Genomic DNA, 18,225 nt, shown 5'->3' with positions numbered 1-18,225 from the left:
ACGTGTTTCTGATGACATTTCTAGTGAGAAATGCACTTTTTCCTTGAATAATCTTCAGTCAGTGAATGTGTATGATCTTTATTAATCTTTATTATCTGAATGGGAAATGCAATATTTTAGGATCGATTCACCGTTAAACGTGTTTCTAATAACATTTCTAGCGAGAAATATACTTTTTACTTGCATAATCTTCAGTCAGTGATTGTGTCTGATCTTTAGTTTTATAGTTATTAGGAAGATTTAATCGTCTCGCTCGCATGTTTCAACAACGTCAGGTTGCTAGGGACGCTGCTTTCGCTAAACTAGCAGCTCACGTGTTTCCTGCGTTTGTGTTATTAAACCGTTACTTTATGTAACTTTTAATGATATTGTAATAACCACAGGCGAGGTATTGAGCGAAGTAAGCTTGATAGCAGGTTTATTGGATTCCACAATCGGACAGGCAGGCACAGCTCCACCGGTGTACGTACCATATCGGCTCGGCTTCCAGATCGGCTCGGGGTCCGTCGTCTGCTGATTACGTTACACAATATCATTGGCTGTATGCTTGAATGGGCGTACATTGTGATTGGCTGTACGTCGGACAGTTGTGATTGGCTGTTTTGTGCTGTAGCTCTGGCTGTAGTCATAGCAACCACGAGGCAACAGCGAGCACATGTGTGAGCGCGATTAGGTCTATGTCTAGTTTCGGTTTGTGTTGCCAGATTGGGCATATGTCCCGTTTTTCCAGCCTAACGTGATTCAAAGTAGCCAAATCAGGCTGAAAATGTGCCCAATCTGGCAACACGGACGGCTTATCTTAACAGCCAAGATGATTCCGAGGGATGTTTTGTTTTTAGAAGAAAACTATCCATACAGATAGGTTGGGAATGGTCTATGTTCAAAATGAAAGATCATTACAGGCTCTTTAATTTAAGCCATAAAAAACCTTATTGCTGTAGATAGCTTTTGTGTGACGTAATCAGCAGACGACGGACCCCGAGCCGATCTGGAAGCCGAGCCGATATGGTACTTACGCCGGAAAACTACAGCAACCAAAACTCCCGCCCGGAAGGAAACCCCCGGAACCCCCTCTCAGAAGGCTCGCCCCTTCCTTCCAAACCCTGTGACGTGAAACACGTTTATCTGAGAGCCAACCCAGTCGCCAAAAGCATACGTTGACAGTGTACGTTGTCGTGAACACTGGATTACGTCGCATTTCAACATAAAATAGCGTGTTAGCACACATACACACACGCACGCACGCACACGCACACACACAAACACACACAATGAATTTCGCTGCTAAAACAACAACTTGGGCTGCTTCTAGGACATTTTGGGTGGATTTTGAACGGTATGTGGGCAGGACGTTTTTTGCAGGCAGGACCTGGCAACCCTGCGCTGTTGCCCGAGGTGCAGAAATGCTCCGGAACAGATCTGGATCCACCATGGCCGAAATAATTGTCATGAATAGCATGAATAGATTCATGCATTATCATTCAACTTGAACATGTGTTTTTACAGTATAGAGTGGTGGAGGGATGACGTATGTTGGCCAACCCGGAAGTGAGCGTCGACCTGGGTTTCCCTTGACAAAAAGCCAACGGGTTTTTCCATTGGATTTTGGATTATTGCAGAAAAATTAGCATCTTTGAAGCACCTCCACAAAAACTGAAAATAAATAAATAAATAAAAATAGCAGTGCTCCAAAGAACGAAATGTAAACCAATGCATTCTGAATGGGAGTGTTTCTCCGATTTTTCCATGCTACACAGAACAAAATGTAAACCCATGCAAATAAAGACTTCATGGTCATAATAATTTAAATATCATTATTCTCCTCAGTGTGTAGGGTGGTATTCTATTTTTTTCAACGGGGCTGCATCCAGTCACTTGACCGTCATGGTTGCTATGGCGGTTGCTATCGACCAGCCCCTCTAATCCTTACATGGCTCTAAAAACCACGCGGCAAAGGAGCTGCCGTCCATTGTGTTGTTTTTGTCGTAAACTAGGGTCCGATGGTTCAAAAATAGACAGATATTCCAAGGTATCCTTAAAAGGCAGCTTGGATGTTTTTATTTTCTGCAGTTTAGACTTCTTCTGTAACCTATTTTTGAAAGCAAAACACCAAGCTCAATGATTTAACGAGGCAGGGTTATTTGAAACAATTTATTAAATATATATTTGTGAGAGGTCATTCCTTCTCCTGAGTTTGCTTCCTATTTATGTCTAGTGTACAACCCTACTGTCCACAAGCATCACCCCCCCTCCCCATATGGCAGGGGTGGGGAACCTTTTTCACATCAAGGGCCATTTCAATTTTTCCAAAGTCCTCAGAGGGCCATACCATTATGAACACATAACTAAAGATGAAAAAAAAGACAAAAAAAGTCTATAACTGCTGTGTTACTAAGCCTCATGTTTGCTGCATTTCTAGACTCACCTAATGTGATGGCTGGAACTGTTTTTCTCTAGCAAGGCGTCTGATGTCAGCTGGCAGTGATGATGATGCTACTCCAGGGATGGGCAACTTTCATGATAAAGAGGGCCACATTTTTTATCATAACCATCGGAGGGCCACATGACTGCACACTTCAACTATACGTGAGCTGAGAGAAGCTACATTATTTTGAATTTGGTAGATGATTTCCTGTATTCTGGTGCATTTTGGCGATGGCCACTACCTAAAAAATCGTCCAGAATCATAACCTATGTACAGTATGTTAATTGAACCAACATACATTAATTTCATGTTTTCCATGCTCAAACAGCCACATGAATGGTCAGTATTTTTATCAGTGCAAAGGGCTCACATGCATCATCATTCAATGAAGTCAAAAAACTGAAAAACAGTGGCCCAACATTAAGTGCAACAACTCAATGAACTGTTTGTTAAATAGTTTGTGTGTTGTAGTAGTTGTAGTGGCGAAAAGTGGATATCTTTAATGACTGATATCGCTTCTAAGCAAACTAGACGCATGGGTTTGCCTTTGAATTCTATGAATTCTTCTCATCTTTCTTGAACGAGTTTTCTGTAACTCGATCAATTATTATTATTATTATTATATATATATATATATATATATATATATATATATATATATATATATATTTTTTTTTTTTATTAAATGATGTGCAGGCTGAGTGGGCATGCGGGCCGCGGGCCACATGCCCGCGGGCCGCCAGTTCCCCATCCCTGCCATATGGATTTGGAGAATTGTTGCCACGTCCCAGTGGTGGAGGTATCATATATATGAGAGAGGGCATTCAATTATACTACAATGATCAATTAGGAGGCCGAAGCCCTAAAGGAAGTGATGCAATAGGTGACTGGGTCGACAACATTTAAGTAAACTGTACTTTGAGGTCTCTTATATATCAAAGGGGGTCTCAAAGGACGCATACGCTTCAACCTGTGGCTCCAGCCCTACAGGAAATGACTCAGCAAGTGCTCCATCTCGTTGTATCTGCACCCAGCGGCTCGCTTGCAAAATTTTGGCCTGAAGTTCTTCCCAGACCTACACCCATCCAACCTGCATATCTGAGAATCAGGCCTCTCTTTAATAATGACAAAAAGTTATGAGAGAAATACACATTAACTTTTGTCTCATAAGCGGCGTGGTGCCGGCTCCTTTTGACCTTTTGACCCCAGACTTCTGGGGGAATAGCTGAATCAATTCATTAGTCAATCAGAAGCATGTAAATATCTTCCCGGTAGCGTAAGAGGGCGAACAAGGTGTCCTTCAACATCTACGGTTCCGTGCGATTGCACTCTGCCACACATGAGCATATTCGAACATGTTTAATGGTAGTAATTAGCTGTCGAAATTGGAGGCCTTAATCAATAATGAGCAGCTATTGATTTGCTTCCCGATAGAAATGTGTGACAAATGACATGTTATTTAGCATCTACACGTTGAGCTGAGTCCAATGACACCCAACATGACACTCTAGCAAATGGTAACATGTATTTTACATGGTACACCTAGGTCTAGGACATGATCTCGGTGTAGCAAGAGGGCGAGCTTATCCCATTGGACTCAGCTTAACGTGTAGATGCTAAATAACATGTAATTTGTCAAAAATCTCCATCGGGAAGCAAATCTATAGCTGGTCATTATTGATAAAGGCCTCCAAAATCGACAGCTAATTACTACCCCGAAACATATTCAAATATGATCATGTGTGGCACTGTTGCAATCGCCTAGATTGACATCTACGTTTTAATCGAAACGTAGATGTCAAAGGACACCTTGTTTGCCCCGTTACGCCACCGGGAAGATATTTTCATACTTCTAATGGATTGATTCATACATTAAGGTTCTCGGAGTGAGACTTTAAGCGGCTGCAGCAGAAGTGTTGAGACGAAAGATGATATCAAGATATTTATAGAATATTCACATTCACATTATGATTCTTCGTCATAACATCCGACCAAACATCCTTTACAGTCACCGAGCGAGGATTATGAAAGTCCAGGCCCCCCCTTCCTGCACTCGGGGTCCGACTGGGCCAAGTTTCGGGCAGGAAGGGCCACCCCTTCCTGCCCTCGGGGTCCGACCGGGCCAAATTTCGGTGCGGGGGTCCCAGTTAGGCCTTAGAATAAGGTATTCAAATTTCAGGGCGGTAGGACGTTCCTATCTCAAAAAAGTTTTTCCACCACTGAACCATTAGGTCTTGCAGGTAACACTTCTGAGGGGCTTTGTCCAAATGACAGTCCATTTGGGAAAACTTTTTCTCTAAGGGCTAGAACTCCAAATCTCGGATATGTCGTTCTCGGGGCCCCGGGAAATGTGTGTAAACATTTTAGCCTCCCTAGCTATCTCGAAATGGTCGGAAAAGGGGCGTGACCTCCAACAGTACAGTAAATGTACATAAGACCGAGGTTAGTTTCTAGTCCCCATTTTTTGTGGGATGGAGGTGTACATTTGTGGCTTAAGGTGTGTAGACACAGCTGGCCTGTGGCCACGTTTTTGAAGTCTGGGGTCAAAAGGTCAAAAGGAGCCGGCACCACGCCGCTTATGAGATAACAAAAAGTTAATGTGTGTTTCTCTCATAACTTTTTGTCATTATTAAAGAGAAGCCTGATTCTCAGATATGCATGTTGGATGGCTAGGGTGTAGGTCTGGGAAGAACTTCAGGCCAAAATCTTGCAAGCGAGCCGCTGGGTGAGTTGCAATGAGATTGAGCACTTGCTGAGTCATTTCCTGTAGTGCTGGAGCCACAGGTTGAAGCGTATGCATCCTTTGAGACCCCCTTTGATATATAAGAGACCCTATACAGCTTACTTAAATGTTGTCGACTCAGTCACCTATTGCATTACTTCCTTTAGGGCTTCGGCCTCCTAATTGATCATTGTAGTAGGCTATAATTGAATGCCCTCTTTCATATATATATGATACCTCCACCACTGGGACGTGGCAACAATTCTCCAAATCCATATGGGGAGGGGGGGGATGCTTGTGGACAGTAGGGGTTTACCCTAGACATAAATAGGAAGTAAAATCAGGAGAAGGAATGACCTCTCCCAAATATTTATTTAATCAATTGTTTCAAATAACCCTCCCTCGTTAAATCAATGAGCTTGGTGTTTTGCTTTATAAAAATTAGTTATAGAAGAAGTCTAAACTGCAGAAAATAAACACATCCAAGCTGCCTTTTAAGGATACCTTGGAATATCTGTCTATTTTTCAACCATCGGACCCTAGTTTACGACAAAAACAACCCAATTGACGGCAGCTCCTTTGCCGCGTGGTTTTTAGAGCCACGAGTATTAGAGGGGGCGGTCGATAGCAACCACCATAGCAACCATGACGGTCAAGTGACTGGATTCAGCCCCGTTGAAAAAAATATAATACCTCCCTACACACTCAGTAGTAGATTAATGATATTTAAATTATTATGACCATGAAGTCTTTATTTGCATGGGTTTACATTTCGTTGTGTAGCATGGAAAAATCGGAGAAACACTCCCATTCAGAATGCATTGGTTTACACTTCGTTCTTTGGAGCATGGTTATTTTTATTTATTTATTTATTTTCCGTTTTTGAGGAGTTGAGGATTTTTCTGCAATAATCCAAAATCCAATGGAAAACCCGTTGGCTTTTTGTCAAGGGAACCGAGGGCGACGCTCACTTCCGGGTTTGCCAACATACGTCATCCCTCTCCACCACTCTATACTGTAAAAACACATGTTCAAGTTGAATGATAATGCATGAATTTATTCTTTATTCTGCCATAGTAACACGGTAAATAAATGGCAAAAATAGGCTGAGAACGAATTCGTATTTACGATATTGTAGCGACCCTGGGACAGTTAAATAGTTTGTGTGTTATGTGTTGCATTGTATTTCGTTGTCCGTTATGCCAGTTGTTCTGTGTGCATGTAGTGTAATGTTCTTCTTGTCAATCAGTGTGGGGGCGAATCATTAGGTCAGCTGGGGGAGGGCCTTGGAAGAACACGAGGGTGGGGGCCTGCACGTGAGTGAGACCGTGTTGGGGGTTGCCGGGGCAACCGGGGTTTGTTTTGGGTGGGATTTCTGCCGTTGGTTACGGGTTTCAGTGACCTGGTTTTGGTCCATTAAAAGTTCCTTCAATTACTAATGACTCGACATCGTTATGTCACCGGCGAGGTCATTACAATATGTTCAATAAAACGTAATCACGGACAAAATACGTTTTTTAGACAAACGTAATTGAGAATGCCGAATAGTTCTCTGGGAACGTAATTTTGATGAGAAAGGGTTGCCCGCACATGTAGAGGGCCTCGTTCGCTCGTTTTGGATATATTCCAATGGGTCGTAGGCCTAATCTGTGGCGGAACAAACCACCTACGTGGTCGTATTTTCCGAGAGGACAGGCTCATACTGGACATTGATTGGTTTGTAGGTGGGCGTGAGTCTGACGTCACCGTTCACCGGTATAGCCTTCATGAATGAATGAAGAAACATGTGAACATAATTTCCTGCAGCTCAGTTCAGGCAGCCGCCCAGACAACGCACACTTCCCGCTTTGACCACAGCTATAGCCCTAGATAAAGAAATCAACAAAGCAACCCCCGCTCCTACAGTTACCCCGTCAGCAGCTAATTTCTCCTCTTGTGACACGTTGAAATAACGTTGGACTATTAACATTACAATCAAACGTACGCTTCCCCGAGAGGTAGGCCTATGCCTATATGCTGACAATAATGTGTTATCGAAATTTAACGTAGCCTATTAAGGATACGTTTCAATTAAATGTAGCCTGTAATCCAAGAGGTAGCTTAAATAAATAACAACAAAAATGTTGAGAACGAACCTATTTGCAATATGTTCAATAAGACGTAATCAGGGACAAAATAACGTTAAATGAAACGTTTACCGAAAGGGAAATATGCCTTAATGACAATAATGTGATACACGTTGACATTTAACATATTTGGGATACGTTTCAACCAAACATAATCCTTGAGGTAAATGAATGGCAAAAAATAGGTTGACAACGAACGTATTTGCGATATGTTCAATAACACGTATCCACAGCCAAGATACGTTTTTCAGACAAAATAGCCTACGTTAAATGAAACGTTCCCTGAAAGGGAGATATGCCTTAATGACAATAATGCGCTATACGTTGACATTTAACCTATCTGGGATACGTTTCAACCAAACATAATCCTAGAGGTTAATAAATGGCAAAAAATAGGCTGAGGACGAACGTATTTGCAATACGTTCAATAAAACGTAATCGCGGACAAAATACGTTTTATGACAAACGTAATTGAGAATGCCGAATAGTTTTCTGGGAACGTAATTTTGACGAGACAGGGTTGGCTAGGGATGTGCATTTCTGGCAACAAATACTATTCGATATTTGCTGAGAAGTATTCGCATAATATTCGAAAATCGGTCAATCAAGAACCCCCCACGCAGGCACGCACCTCGGATACACACACACACACACACACACACACAATGACACAGGGAGAGGCTTTTATGATTTGTATGAATCAATCTGTTTATTTCAACAACTGCGCCATCAACATTCAACAACCAAATTATTTCAACGTGGGCTTAGGCAGATAGACCTACATGCGCCGAAAACGGATCGCTATTTATTTCTTTATTTCACTGAACACAGCCTGCAATGCCTGCATGACGGTGAACTATACACGTCAAAATAATAACTTCACACAGTCCGCCAAAGATGTTGACGTCGATTAGCAACCGAGGATCCTATTCACCACCAGAAGTTGTGAAGGCCCATGCAAGTCAACGGAGCGTTCAACAGCATTGAGAAGAGCCATGTAAATAACGATAGTCATATTCATTATTCGATATTCTATGTGACGCCGACTATTCGACGATCGTTGCCCATCCCTAGCGTGTGCATGTTAAAGGGATGTACGTAGACACGCAGATCCCTCTCCATAGCCGGAGAGCATCCAATATTTTTTAACTATCTGTCGACGCCATGGACCTATTGGTCGACGCAACGGAGACGGCAAGGGCAGTGATTGGTCCTCTAACAAATTCATTTCCGGAATCACTTCTCCGGTTTGACTTTTCGCCTTAATTACTTTGTATATTGTTTACTTTGCACCTTGAGGACCAATAAAACACCAAATTAGATTTGAAAAGCTTTGGAAGTAGTATACTTTGGCTAAACGGTCCGGCTGGAACTCCGACTTCAAGTTTTAAATTCTGCATCGCAAAACAAGCCTTTACATTCGCCATATTAACGCTATGTACGCCACATTTACGTACCACGGTACACCTCTGTAACTGCTCCGAAGTGCCTGTACCGTGACGGTTCGGTACAAATACGTCTACCCAAGGGGTAGTATTATTCAGGAGGTTTTCAGGGTACAAATGTCAGGATATGTTATTCACACATACGGCCCATCAGGAGAATAGCAGGAGAATATCAGAATTTACACGTGTCTGAAAGCAGCTTGTGTGTGAGCATTTGATAATATTATAAAATTAGTCAAATATGGCTAACAGGGGTAATTGTTCAATGGAAAGTGTAGTATATTATGCATGCAAATCAATGTTATTCAGGGCTGAAAAGTGCATTGACATTTTAAAATGGATGGCAACTACTATTGGTTATAGTAGCTCAATGATGAAAATAATAATCATCATTGAGATTAAACATCTCTTTAAGTGTCCTGGCCAAGACGGGCAGCAGTAGCCTACAGTCACACATAGCACAAAAAATAGGAAAAATTAAACAACTCAAACAGTCCGCAGGGTGGAAGAGGGATATCAATATCGCAAGACTTTTCGGGAGGCTCAAGGAGAGGAGTAATATTACGTTCGAGCAACAAAGTGTACTCTTGTGGTGGACTCTATAGACATAATTCACCATACTGTGTTATTTTCATGGCAGTGAAAGCAATGTACAGTAAGTGTGGATTTACGGGTATAACACTAAATAGCAGTGTAGCATGAGCTAGATATATCATGGGCGTTGTGGTGTTACATGACCTACTCAGAGGAAATGTAGAGATTAACTTTTTTGTTGCCTTGATTGTTTACGGTGCCTTTCAAAATAAATGGTAAACTAAGCAAAGCCAGACCCTCCCAGACCCAGGAGTTGAATGGGAGCTGTGTTTACCTCAGACCATTCAGACAGAGAAGTTCTGGTCCCCCAATCAGTGCCATCGCTCTCTGACCAATAGAAAACGGCAATGAGGTTGGGTCAAACCTGATCCCCTTCAGATGGACATGGCCCGATCTGTACTGGAATACCAGCAGATGATATAAACCATTCTATACAATGTTCTGTTGTTAAACTCATGTTACCATTTTTTTGCATCGAATGTTTTATGTTTACAGGCACAGATAACGATAATGAACAATAAGAAAACAGTACCAAAGTCACTGATAGTACCTCCATAGAAGTTGGCAACTAATTAGTTACAAATTACAAATTGGACAGGCAGTGTGGCTCATGTTAAAGAGATGTCCCAGCAGCAAAATGGTTGGGTGTTTAGTTAATCTTTACCAAACACTAAAAACAAAAAAGCAGTACATTAAGAATAAATACTAATGGACCCAACGTGCGGGTGTGCAGTAGTCTCTGCTCTATTTATAACAGACTACTGACATAATATAGTGTCACTACAGCACTGGCTGAACCTCTGGGCACAATGATCAACCTTAGAAAACGTTTCAATTAGCCTCCACCTAGCAAAGGGCCAACATGTCAGTATTTGTAAGACCTTAGGAATGAGCAATGTTTGCAGATCCTAATCCTAATGTTAAAGTCCAAACAAGATGGAGTGTCCTGCGAGGAGCCACAGAGAGGATGGTGGAGTGAGGAGTGTCGGTGGAGTGAAGGAGCTCCAGAGGGAGGAGTGAGGGTGGAGTGAAGGATCTCCAGAGGGAGGAGTGAGGGTGAGAGTGAAGGAGTGAGGGTGGAGTGAAGGATCTCCAGAGGGAGGAGTGAGGGTGAGAGTGAAGGAGTGAGGGTAGGGTGAAGTGGAGTGAAGGAGGAGTGAAGTGGAGTGAGGCAGTAGCTGTATGGTAGGGTGGCTTCAAATAAAAAATGGCGTTCTCTGCGATCCAGGAAACTTTTATGAAGGTAATGGATTCATCAGCTAGCTCTAATCCACACTTAGGCAAAGCAAGAAAATAGGGTCTCGCATATTGACAATGATATGCATCTTATTTTCTCTCTGTATTAATCGTATTGATTTTTTTGTCAACACATTTTTCCTGAACAACAAATACATTCAATGTTCAGCCTTTTCTTGCATAAATCTTGCTACACATATAATAATAAGCCTTAGCCAGTATGTACTTTATTCAACACGTCTTTTGTGACCAAGCCTTGAAGACGTGACATTTGAATCCTTACATCTGCATCTTCTGGTGCAGCCACATGTCAAAGTCAAAGTCAAAGTGTGTTTATTGTTGCATGTACCAAATTGCTTCAGCACAGCAAAATTCTTACGACTTGGCAAGCATCATTCATCTACGCAGTAGACGTCATACATATAACAAAAATAACATAAAACTCTAAAACAATATGACAATAAACCATATAAAAAATGTTCTCTGTAGCACTATGACATTATAACAATATAACATTTAACATTAACATTCCACAATTAGAATACAGTAGAAGGGCTAGCAGCAGTTTAAGTGTGAATAGAGTATAAGTTAAAAAGAAATGCTAAGGATAAGTTAAAAGTTTTTTAAAAATTGTGCAAATATATCTATGAAGTGAATTGTATGAGTGGAGGAGGTGGAGGTGGCAACTGTTCAGAGGTTCAGTGTTTCTGATTCAGAAGCCTTACAGCCAGGGGGAAAAAGCTATTTGTGAGTCTGGTAGTCCGTGTTCGGATGCTCCGGTAGCGTCTACCAGACGGCAGCAATGAGAACAGTCCATAGCCTGGGTGGCTGTTGTCCTTTAGAATCTTTTTTGCTTTCCTCAGGCATCTACTGTTGTAGATGCCTTGCACGGAGGGGAGATGGCTGCCGGTGATACGCTCCGCTGTCTTCACCACCCTCTGCAGGGCCTTGCGGTCGGCAGCGGAGCAGCTACCATACCAGGCAGTGATGCAGCCTGAGAGGATGCTCTCAATGGTGCATCTGTAAAAGTTTGTTAAAGTTTTTGAAGACATGCCAAACTTCTTGAGTCTCCTCAAGAAGTATAGCCGCTTCTGTGCAGTTTTGACTGCTGAGCCTGCCTGCATGGATCAGGTTAGGTCATCCATGATGTACACACCGAGGAATTTGAAGTTGGAGACTCTCTCCACTTCAGCTCCCTCGATGTGTTACAGCTCAGCTGGACAGCTAGACAGAAGATCCACACTGCCTCTAGAACAGGTCATGTCACACCACTAGGGGTTCACACTACCTCTATAACCGGTCATGTTACACCACTAGGGGGTCCACACTGCCTCTATAGCCGGTCATGTTACAACACTAGGGGGTCAACACTGCCTCTAGAAGGGGTCATGTTACACCACTACAAGTTCCACACTGCCTCTAGAACCGGTCATGTTACACCACAAGGGGGTCTACACTACCTCTAGAGCAGGTGATCTGTTGCACCATTAGGGGGTCCACACTGCCTCTAGTATAGGTCATGTTACATCACTAGGGGGTCCACACTGCCTCTAGAGCAGATCAAGTTAGACCAGTAGCAGGTCCACACTGCCTCTAGAACAGGTCATGTAACACCACTAGGGGGTCCACACTGCCTCTAGAGCAGGGGTTCTCAAAGTTTGACAACTGAGGGCCAATTAAGGAACCCAAAATTTGACTGAGTGCCGCCAAAGGAAAAAATAAATGGCGGGAAACGCCGCCAGCATCCCAGTGCTCAAAAAAAACATTGCACCGTGGACCTCCGGGAGTGAGGTCAAGTGAGGTCTAAATCACGAAACTGAGGTTCAGCCTTTCAAAGTAATGTACAGTCGGATTAAAACTAACAAATGTAAAAGGATTTAATTGAAAGCTAGAGAGAGTCGACTTTTCTCTTTATATTCATTTATTTCCGTTTAAATTAATATTGATATAATAATAAAAAGAATATATATATATATATATATATATTTTTTTTTAATATAACTTACATAATTATGTATGTCATTGCGGGCCGCCAGGAATGATTCCGCACTTTGAGAACCAATGCTCTAGACCATGTCATTTTACACCTCTAGGAGCTATGCACTGCCTCTAGAGCAGGTCATGTAACACCATCAGGAGGTGGGTCAAATTCTGTTCTGAAAGTGAGTGTGGACTGCCTCTTTAAATTGCATAGAGTAGGTCAATTGTGGTACAGCCCTTAGTCTCAGTTCCCTCTCAGCCTTCAGACCACACTCACCCCACCTAACAGGCACACCCACACATCCCTACTATAACTAACTAACTATGACTAACTCTTTGTCTCACTCATCCCCACTATACTAACTAACTTACTATAACTCTGTGTCTCACACATCCCCACTATACAAACTAACCAACTATGACTAACTCTGTCTCTCTCTCAGGCCCGCCTGGTTGCCCACTCTTCGCGCTCCTCTGTGGCCTCTGCCTCGGGGGCGTCTGTTAACTCCGCCTCCTCCATGGACTCATTGGACAGAGTGCTGCGCTTCGCCCCATCAGACGCCAACCACTCTTTGGCCACACCCCCTCCCGAAGGAACCAATCAGGGGCCGGCTAGTACAGAGGTACACGCCCACACACTGTTCTCCTGTCTTAAGTGACCTTCCTTCTCTCTGTATCAACGGGAACGCCCTGATGCAGCCATGCTCCCAGGAAAACCAGGACAACCACCGGTTGTACTTGACAGCACCCAGTGTCCACTCGTAGGGGAATGTGATTGTACTGGGCAGCTCCCAGTATAACCAATAGAAGTCTGTGGTTGTACTGGCGGCTCCCAGTATAACAGCTGCTGAGAGGGAACAGACAGATTAGTGCTGCCTAACTGCATTCTGGTTGAAGAAGACCAAACTATCTTACTATTTGGACCTGGTGACCTGGTAACCATGACAACCAATAGCCTAAAGGGGCCATTCCTCGAAAGGCATACGATACGTTTAATTTACAGCTGCTTTAACGGTGCTTCCGCCAATCAGACATCAACCAGCCTTCACCTAAAGGCACACGTTTCATTTACTGCTGTGGGCTCCAGCGGGAGCTGGTGCCCTAATGCTCCGGCATTGGGGCACCGCTCCGGCATTGGTGGCGGTGCCCCAGCATTGGTGGCGGTGCCCCGGCATTGGTGGCGGTGCCCCGGCATTGGGGCACCGCTCCGGCATTGGTGGCGGTGCCCCGGCATTGGTGGCGGTGCCCCGGCATTGGTGGCGGTGCTCCGGTGTTGGCGGTGCACCGGCGGAGGTGGTGCCCCGATGGAGGTGGTGCCCCCAGCGATGCCCCGCGGGGGTGCCCCGGCGGCCGTGGTTCCCCCCCCGCGGCCGTGGTGCCCCCCCGCGGCGTTGCTTTGGCAGCGGGGATCCGGTAGGAGACAAAACCGGGCAATAATCGCACGCAACAATCCCCTTCTCTTCAAAGTCGCGTTGTTGAAGTACCAAGAGTCCGCAAACAGCAACAATTTCAGATTGACGTCGAAGTGGAAGAACCAGAGACGTTAAGATTGTTAAGTTATAACCTTGATTTTGGCATGGTAATTGTGTGTCTGCAAGACTTTTGTATTGGTCGCAAGTACTTTGGCCAAACGTGTCCGTGTACTGTCTCCATCTTCTTCTCTTAATCACACGACAGTTCTTGCAGCCTGTAACAAAGCACTAGATTCATCCATTGCTGCCTTTTTAACAATCTCCTCTGTTCTCCCTCTCTCATGCTCTGTCTCTCCCTCCTTCTATGTCTCTCTTTTCTCCCCCCCCCCCCCTATGTCTCTCTCTCTCACTGTCTCTCTCTCCAAAGCATTCCTATCTGGACAGTGAGACCTCTCTGATTCTAAAGAACATGGCAGGGAAGCCTTCCCACCTGCTCACTAAGGTGACGCCTCCTCCTGCCCTATTGGTCACATTTAACCCCTTCTGTATGAGCCAATCAGCATCCATTCCCTTCTCTGAAATACTGTTATCGATGTCCTCTGTATGTCTGTCTGTCTTTCTTCCTTTCTGCATGTTTCTCTGTCTGCATGCCTGATTTACTCTCTGTCTGTCTGCCTGCCAGTCTATCTGTATGTGTGTCTGTTGTTCTCTCTGTTGGTATTCCGGTTTGTTTCACTACCCAAACACATATTGCTAGCATGTTTAAGGGTGAGTTAGCATGGTACAGCAGCTAGCTTTGTAGCTCTAGTGTGTGTGTGTGTGTGTGTGTGTGTGTGTGTGTGTGTGTGTGGTTACAGGGCTGATCTGGGTTGGTACAGTAGTGAGGTAATGAGTCACAGCGTGTGTTGACAGGGCTGATCTTGGGACAGTAGTGAGGTAATGAGTAGTCACAGCGTGTGTTGACAGTGCTCATCTGGGTACAGTAGTGAGGTAATGAGGAGTCACAGCGTGTGTTTACAGGGCTGATCTGGGTACAGTAGTGAGGTAATGAGGAGTCCCAGTGTGTGTTTACAGGTCTGCTCCTCCGTAATGGTCTGTACAGCTCTCTGCTCCTGGGTTATGGTCTGTACTCCTCTCTGCTCCTGAGTAATGGTCTGTACTCCTCTCTGCTCCTCAGTAATGGTCTGTACTCCTCTCTGCTCCTCGGCAATGGTCTGTTCTCCTCTCTGCTCCTCTGTAATGGTCTGTACTCCTCGCTGTTAGCTGGTTTAATGTGGGTCAACAGACTCACAAACTAGACACAATATACAAAACATTTCAGCCATAAAGAATATTGGAGCTAGTCGACTATATAAGTCGACTGTGTAAGTCAACCATTCAAACCATAGTCAGAGCAGGAGCTCAGTGTTATTAATATTAAATTAAGAAGGATTAACTGCTTTACTTAGTTTTGTTAAAATAAAGAAAGATTATAAATGTGTGTGTATGTGGAGGTGTATGCCTATTGGCAAAAGTGGAACAGCCCGCACCCCTTTAAGCCAAACACATGTGCACAGTGTAGTGCACACATAGATATATGCGCTTGCACACACATGCACATGCAAGGTACACGCCAACCCGGTATCACACGATTTCGTGCTCATGCGCACGAACGTTAATCTATTGAATCGTGTCCCAGAGCACGCTAGTCCGACTTTTTTCGTGCTATACAGAATGAAATGTAAACCAATGCATTCTGAATGGGAGTGTTCTCAGACAATCAACGTGCTCCACAAAACGAAACGAGAGAGAGAAAGAGAGAGAGGGAGGGACAGAGAGAGAGAGCGAGAGAGAGAGGCTTCAGAAAGGGTGTGCGCAGATAGTACAGTGCACCCTAGTTATGTTTATGCCAAAACCACAAATGCTATATATATATATATATATATATATATAGGCTATATATATAATTAGGCTATAATTATATTATTTAGCGTGTAATGAGACAATCTATAGCCAAATTGTCGAAGATGCCCGAGAATCTCCGGAAATATCAGCATGGGAAATCGGCACATCAGACCCATGAACCTATAAAGATAGACGTCATCTCAAGCGGGAGACAACGTTTGCGGTGCTGGTTTGTGTCACCTAAGTACAGGGCTCTCAAGTCTCACGCATTCGGCGTGAGACACACGCAATTCAACCCATGCACATGCTCGAACCCGGTCTCACGAAAATACGTGACACTGTCACGTTATTTAATCTATTGAAACGTGATCAGGGACACGTATTTTCTACAGTTTGCATTTCAATTGGAAATATTTGTCGTGTCACTAAGCACGACTTCCAAACTAAGGTTCTGTCCGGGAGCGTTCTCCCTAATGTCCCTTAAGGAGCTCCGTACAGATCATTCATTGTTGAAAATTGTCTGTGATATCTAACAATATGACAGCTTTTGGCCACCCGTTTCTACTTTCACCTTTGATTCTGAGAAATTGTGAAAATTCAAGGATATATTAAATGCAGGTGCGCTGCTCTGTAGGCAAACCGCGAAGGAAAAAAGGGTAGCTGCTTCATCTGTTCTTTTTAGAATTGTATGTCTTGATATTTATTTTATCTAGCCATCTATTCTCTTGTTTTTGGCTATGTGAATGAAAGTCTGCGTCGATGCCTCGCAAGTCCAGTGTCGCGAGCGGACGTTGCCATGACATCTAGAAATCATACCGTATTTAATGGGTTATCATTAATATTGATGTGTAGGGGTTGATTATAACTCCTGAATTATATTGTTTATACCACGGTCTGGGGGAATACTCGTATTCTGATTGGCTGCAGGTCAGGCTCCAGGTGGAAAAACAGTTTTTGAGATAGGAAGGTCCTACCACCCTGAAATTTGAATACGAATACCTTATTCTACGGCCTAACGGGGACCCCCGCACCGAAACTTGGCCCGGTCGGACCCCGAGGGCAGGAAGGGGTCCGAGTACATTTGTGGCTTAAGGTGTGTAGACACAGCTGGCCTGTGGCCACGTTTTTGAAGCTTGGGGTCAAAAGGTCAAAAGGAGCCGGCACCACGCCGCTTATGAGATAACAAAAAGTTAATGTGTATTTCTCTCATAACTTTTTGTCATTATTAAAGAGAGGCCTAATTCTCAAATATGCATGTTGGATGGCTATGGTGTAGGTCTGGGAAGAACTTCAGGCCAAAATCTTGCAAGCGAGTGTTGAAGATTAATTGAGATATAAACACTTAGACTAATTCAAGAGAGAGAGAGTAAAAGAAAACGAGGGGTCCGGAGCAAGAATTGACAAAAGACTTTATCGTGAAGAAAAACAACAACGACAACAGCCTGAGTAGATCTATAGAGTCACTGTGGTTCACAAACTGCGGCGTCTTTTTATACACACAAACTGAGCAGCTTCTCCTTGAGGTGTCCGCCTCCATTCAGTCATAAATCCATCTTAACCTGAATGATCAGCAAATGGTCAGCTAATGGTCAGCAAAGATAGCCCAAGACACTAGGCTGAGGTCAGCATGCCTTAACCCCGTAGCTCCCTGCTCCTTTTAGGGGTCCCACCATCTGTTCTGAACCCAGACTCCCAGGCACCGTGTGTTTTCCGCGTTAGATATACAGACCTCATAATAATCATAGTTTACCATAGAATATAATCATTAATTTCTACCACACGAGCCGCTGGGTGTGGTGCAACGAGATGGAGCACTTGCTGAGTCATTAACTCGTTAAATCAATGAGCTTGGTGTATTGCTTTCAAAAATAGGTTATAGAAGAAGTCTAAACTGCAGAAAATAAAAACATCCAAGCGACGGCAGCTCCTTTGCCGTGTGGTTTTTAGAGCCATGTAAGGATTAGAGGGGGGCGGTCGATAGCAACCACCATAGCAACCATGACGGTCAAGTAACTGGATGCAGCCCCGTTGAAAAAATTAGAATACCACCCTACACACTCAGGAGATTAATGATATTTAAATTATTATGACCATGAAGTCTTTATTTGCATGGGTTTACATTTCGTTCTGTGTAGCATGGAAAAATCTGAGATACACTCCCATTCAGAATGCATTGGTTTACATTTCGTTCTTTGGAGCACGGTTATTTTTATTTATTTATTTATTTTGTTTTTGAGGAGGTGCTTCAAAGATGCAAATGTTTCCACAATAATCCAAAATCCAATGGAAAAACCTGTTGGCTTTTTGTCAAGGGAATCCAGGGCGACGCTCACTTCCGGGTTGGCCAACATACGTCATCCCTCCACCACTCTACTGTATAACACATGTTCAAGTTGAATGA

General features: G+C 43.7%; 1 protein-coding gene across 1 annotated transcript in view; it reads left to right on the top strand.

The window, feature by feature from the left end:
• The window catches only part of raph1a (Ras association (RalGDS/AF-6) and pleckstrin homology domains 1a), a 151,030-nt gene that overhangs the window by 70,404 nt on the left and 62,401 nt on the right, over positions 1-18,225 (top strand). Inside the window, 2 exon segments of the mRNA XM_030381209.1 lie at positions 12,972-13,151; positions 14,368-14,442. Coding sequence (XP_030237069.1) covers positions 12,972-13,151; positions 14,368-14,442 — 255 coding nt within the window.

The sequence above is a fragment of the Gadus morhua genome, chromosome 16 (assembly GCF_902167405.1).
Source record: "Gadus morhua chromosome 16, gadMor3.0, whole genome shotgun sequence".
In the NCBI taxonomy this organism is placed as follows: Eukaryota; Metazoa; Chordata; class Actinopteri; order Gadiformes; family Gadidae; genus Gadus; species Gadus morhua.
The sequence above is the reverse complement of the archived record's forward strand: the minus strand, read 5'-3'. Positions and strand labels throughout refer to the sequence as shown.